Below are 5,638 nucleotides of genomic sequence, written 5' to 3'. Positions count from 1 at the left end.
GGAAACGACTCGACGGCACTTAACAACAACAACAACAACATCTTTGAAAGAATTCTGAAGTCTTAAACCTTTGCCAAATACCAGGTCTTTAATTTTTCTAAGAAAAAAAAAATTCTTAAAAGTATGTGGGAATAACCCTTAGATACAGAAACTACTGAATATCTACCCCAGGGAATAATGTAATCATCCATTTGCCAAGGGCAAATTCGTATTTGCTTTATTCCCTATATAAATATTGTTAGTAGCTGCCTTCTATTCCATAATAGTGAATATTGAGGAAAGTTCTTTTATCAGAAATGGGATGAAAAAAAATAGCAGTTTGTCCCAGAAATATGTATTCTTAAAGTCAGTGTTAGTAAAGCAAGGAGATTTGTTTTTTTGACCAACTTAAACACTAACTTTATTTGAGGCCAACTGTGTGACTCAGTTTCCAAAATTGGACATAGTAAACATAGTTACGGAGTGGCAGGAAGAGTAAGAGATGATGACTACTAGGCATTGTATTTTGCAAATGGAGAAGATACCTATCAGTGGGGCAAGGATAGAGTTTACTTGACAATGTGCCTTGTCAATAGTTTCCCTAAATTTCTTCAGAAGAAAGGAACAGAAAGCATGTATCTGGCCAAAGGAACATATCATGGTTAAGAGGAGTATGAGAGATCCTTGAAAATCAACATAACCTCAAATTTGTGAAAGTTCCCTGGGGAGGTTATCATAAAGAAGGCTGGTGGTTCAAACCCACCAGCCACTCCTCAGAAGGAAGGTTGGACAACTTCAGTAGTGATACTGCCTGGGAAACCCAATGAGACCTCAGAAACCAAGGCACATAACAACAACATTCCTTTAGGTAATCCCTTTAGTATTAGTGCTGCCTATAACACAACTGATATTCTCAGTAATCTGAATTATTTCTGATAATTCATTCAGAGAGCTGGGCTTAAGTTAACTTTTACCTATTTAGAAAGTCTTTGATATGCAAGTAACAAGATAAACAAGATTTTCTTAGAACATTTAAATTGCTTCAAAGTTTTCAAACCAAAAACCAAATCCACTGCCATGAGTTGATTCTGACTCACAGTGACCCCCACTGGGTTTCCAAGGTGGTAAATCTTTCCGGATGTAGATTGCCCTTTTTTCTAAGGAGCAGCTAGTGGGTTTGAACCATCAACCTTCTGTTTACCAGTCAAAGGCCTGAGAGACTTCACCACCAGAGCTCTCAAAGACCTACTTACAGTAAAATTGATACCCTAACCAGAAGGCTGGCGGTGCAAACCCACCAGCCACTCCCCGGAAGGAAGGTTGGGCAATCCTACTTCGGTAGTGATACTGCCTCGGAAACCCAAGGAGGGGTCGCTATGAGTCGGGGCGACTCCACGGCAAATAACAACAACAACAACAAGCTCTGGTAGCATAGTGCCTAAGGCATTCAACTACTAACCAGAAGGCTGGTGGTTCAAACCCACCAGCCACTCCTCGGAAGGAAGGTTGGGCAATCTAATTCTGTAGTGATACTCCCTTGGAGCTCTGGTAGCATAGTGCCTAAGGCACTTGACTGCTAACCAGAAGGCTGGCGATTCAAACCCACCAGCCACTCCTTGGAAGGAAGGTTGGGCATTCCTACTTCCGTAGTGATACTGCCTCGGAAACCCAAGGAGGGGTCGCTATGAGTCGGGGCCAACTCCACAGCACGTAACAACAATAACAACAACAAACTGTAAGTTGCCAATAGACTCTACAGCACCCAACAACTGTAAATCAGGTGTCAAAGCAAGTTATCTAAAGGATCTTTCAGACAATTGTTCTGAGCCCAGTTCTAATTGCTATATATGGTTTGAAAACAGTAAGATTACACTTTTGTTTTTTTTAACATAGTCTCACTTATTAAAATTGCAATCTCTTCCCTTCCCCATATTTTTTGATTCATGAAAGTGTTCAGTGGTACGCCACTTTCAGCTTGGATGGACCAAAGTTAAACAAAGAGCACATTTCCCATGAAAAATAATATATAAAAAGAGTCAGATTCAAGTACTTTATAATACTTAAGCCATTGCTCTTAAGTAAACATAAAACATTTCATTCATGGATTCTGGGCATTATCCACAAAACGAAATAAACTTTTTAGTGCTAACTAAAAATTCTGTGACAATAGAAGCACACACTCAGTAATATTTAACTTTTGGTACAAAAGAAGAATCTAAATTGAGTATTTCCCTTTTATTGGAGGCTCTACTTTCAATATGTCTAAAAAACCAGTTAATACATTATACTCACCTTGTGGTGGTGGTGGTTGTTGTTATGTGCCGTCAAGTCAGCCCTGACTCTTAGTGAGGAGTGGCTGGTGGGTTTGAACCGTCAGCCTTCTGGTTAGCAGTCAAGTGCCTTAGCCACTATGCTACCAGAGGAGGTGAATTAATTTTCAGGCCACAAGGGTACCTGTTAGCAAATTATTGACTTGTGCACTGACTGCTACCTAGTGGCCTCAAAGTGATAATTCACCTTTAAAAGGTGAGGCGTTTACTCACTTATTCCTCCAAAGGCTCATTGTTTGTTACTTAATTAAATTGATGGAGAAGAAAGAGGCCAAGTGCAAAAAAGAGGAGTCTTTCAAATTTTAACATTTACAAACTTGATCTACTTAAAGGAAAACCTAGGTTTCTACTGAGCAATATTATAATTACTCTCCAAAACATGGCACACATTGTCTAAAGCAATCCAACAAGATCAGCAACTTGGATTTTAACTAATCTCCCTATATTTTAATAGACTACAATAAATAAATCTATTATGTCACTGTTTTCCCACTAGAAGCTGATATTATCTGCTTTTGTTTAAAGCATTTCAGTCCACTGGGCACCTCTAAATTTTGATTAACTGTGCTAACATATAATTAATACGCTGATGTACAAAACTGAAAACCTCTGAAGAGGGTTATCATGATGCCTTGGGGTGCTAATCTGGGAATTTCACATAGCCCAGAGCAAGGTTTCAGGGGACAGGCCAGGATCAATGGGAACACAGATAAGTACTGTATTTTTATGTACGTAACATACAACTTATACAACATGCTATGCAACCCCCTCAAGCATTAGTGTCCTATAAATGCTATGCTCCTTATTTATGTGAGCTTGTTATTTGAGCAAATATGGTAGTTCTTTTGTCCTGACTATGTGAGCAAAGAAGTCCCAATCAAACCCCCAACCTAAAATATCAATTAAGGGAAGAACAGTAAACAGAAATTACAGTGGAGAGAAGTCCAGGGTTTCACATGCAAGATAACAGACAGGTATTGAAATTACTTGGATAATTTATCATGTTTCCATCTGGCCTCATTTCTAGCAATAGTGCTATTGTTTAAAAATTATGTTTATATTTAGCTACCTAACATAGGCAAATTTCTATGACTGTATAAACAGAACTAAGGCTCACATTTCTGTAGCATTTCCCTTCCTCTCTTAAAAAGAAAATATTATTCTAGACTTGAATTATAACATTCAGTACTTGCAGCTGCCACTGAAGTATGTACTCACCGAAAAATAAAAAAGGCAACCCACAAATGGGAGATACATTTAGTTAGCTTTTCTGTTTCTTGATCACTCATTTAATATTTCATAACACAATAAAGCTCAGTGAAAGTTCCTTTCTTAAATAAATCTTAGATGTTAAATAGATTGCAAATGATTTACACTTTAAATCATCAATCATTTAAAGAATCTTCTACATGAGCTGAACAAATAAGCCATCTGTGACTAAGGCCTCCCTATCATGTTTTTATTACTGACCCACTTCAGCATCAGTCACTATAGTTCACAAAATCTCACTTCTAAGAGGCAGCAAGAACTGCTCTGTGTCAGCGTATATTTTAAATCAAAGAGAGTAAAAGGGTAATGCCAGTCTTTATTAAAATAAAATGACCCTTGATGCCTCTAAAAACAGAACTTCAATGCCACGCTTAACCTGAAACAATCCTTTCTCTAAGAGGAAAACAGCAAATCAGGTCTGCCTAGGAGAAAAAGGGGCAATTGAAAAGGAATAGGAAATCTGATCAAGTCCTACAATGCTTGGTGCGTTTTGCACTGGAGATCAAACACCAGCTTTCCAAACAGGATCTGGTCAGGTCAGGGGAGAGCTGCCCCTCAAGACTAAGCAATGAGGCCACTCCCTGAGGTCACCTTTCAGCCAAATAATAGTTTGGCCTATAAAATAAACAACAACACCCGTGAGTTCCTTAGAAAAATCAACTGTACAAGACCAAACGGGCAACATCTGTTCAAAAGCCAAAATAAGGCGGCAAGGACGAGCAGGGAAACTGGACGAATGGAAAGGGGTAAGGCAGGGTGGAAATGGGGAGAGTGCTGACACATTGCAGGGATAGCAACCAATGTCACGGAACAATCTGTGTATAAATTGTCGAATGGGAAACGAATTTGCTGTACACAGCAAGTTTACAAACTTCACCTAAAACACAACAAAATGTTCAAAAACGACGACTAAGCTATCAGAGCTTAATTCAAGTGGTCGGATCTCTCTAGATACCTCCGCAGATGTGCTCCACAATTGCAAAACCGGACCAGGACCCCTTGACCATCCCAGGCTGTGAATGACAGTCCCCAAGCCAGCATTTCTGCTAAGCACGCTCCAGCCTAAGGGCTAGGTCAGGGGCGGGATGCTGCACCTCCCTCTGAGCCCCCAGCCTGGCTCGCCCTGGGGCAAGGGCTGCGGCCCAAAAAAGCATAACTTTTCGCAGTTCACAGCAAGCAGCAACAAAAATACAAGGGGCCAACTGCAAAGCCACTCCCCACCAACGGCTAGTCTAGTACCTTTTTTTTTTTTTTTTTAGTTGTGGTTGGGGTAGGAGGGAGAGGAGGAAGATCTGAAAGCACTTAAAGGGAGGATGACCAGAAGCAGAGGGCGACTTCCTACAAACGTGCAACGGCTGGCTGGGGAGCGGGGTGGCTGGCAGAGGATGGGGGCTGCCCAGAAAGAGAAGGGTTTCGTGACTCTTGTCGGTTACCACTGAGAGAGTCACATGCTGGGAACGGCAGCAAATCACACCCACGGGGCCGAGGCTTGGGCTGGGCGGCGGGGATGGGACGAACGCTGGGCGGGGACACGCGGCAGGTGACCTTCCAGGAAGGCCGGGGCAGCGATGTCACCGGTCCCCCACAGAGACCCCTAGTCTTCTCACCCACCCAGGGCCTCACATCCACCGCGCGGTCTCCCATCCGAGCTGCGCGATGTGGATCTCACAATGGTCGGAGAATCTGGGCGAAACCAATGCCCTTTCCGTCGCCCGCCGCCTCGCCTTGCCGGCCCCGCCACTCTCTGAGCGGCCTCAGAGCGTGGCGTGGGCTCCGGGGGCCCGAGGGGCCATAGCGGTCGCAGGGTGGCCCCACCCGCGCCCGCAGGACCCAGCGCCCGAGCCGGAGCCGCGAGACGCGCGTGGCTCCCACGCCCCGAAGCGCCCGTTGCCGCCCGCGCGCCGCCCTCGTACCCTTTGGCGTGTTCGGTCTCCTCCTCATTGTCCCCGTCTATCCCACACGTGTCCTGGTCGTCCAGCTCCAGGCTCTGCTGGCTGGCAGCAGACTCGCTGTCCTCCGCCATCGCGGCGGCGCGGGCTGGGGGAGGCGGCGCGCGGGCG

General features: G+C 43.9%; 1 protein-coding gene across 1 annotated transcript in view; it reads right to left on the bottom strand.

Annotated features, from left to right (window-relative positions):
- Window positions 1-5,601, bottom strand: part of NMT2 (N-myristoyltransferase 2) — a 116,708-nt gene extending 111,107 nt beyond the window's left edge. Inside the window, exons 1-2 of the mRNA XM_042783093.1 lie at window positions 5,477-5,601; window positions 4,673-4,691 (exon numbers count right to left, since the gene is read on the bottom strand). Of these exons, the coding sequence (XP_042639027.1) occupies window positions 4,673-4,691; window positions 5,477-5,601 (144 nt within the window). The remainder of the gene's footprint in view (window positions 1-4,672; window positions 4,692-5,476) is intronic.
- Window positions 5,602-5,638: the final 37 nt, after the last annotated feature.

This window comes from Orycteropus afer, unplaced genomic scaffold, assembly GCF_000298275.1.
Source record: "Orycteropus afer afer isolate SDZICR_OR568_19922 unplaced genomic scaffold, OryAfe1.0 scaffold00655, whole genome shotgun sequence".
Taxonomy (NCBI): domain Eukaryota; kingdom Metazoa; phylum Chordata; class Mammalia; order Tubulidentata; family Orycteropodidae; genus Orycteropus; species Orycteropus afer.
This window is presented reverse-complemented; position numbering and strand designations above follow the sequence as displayed.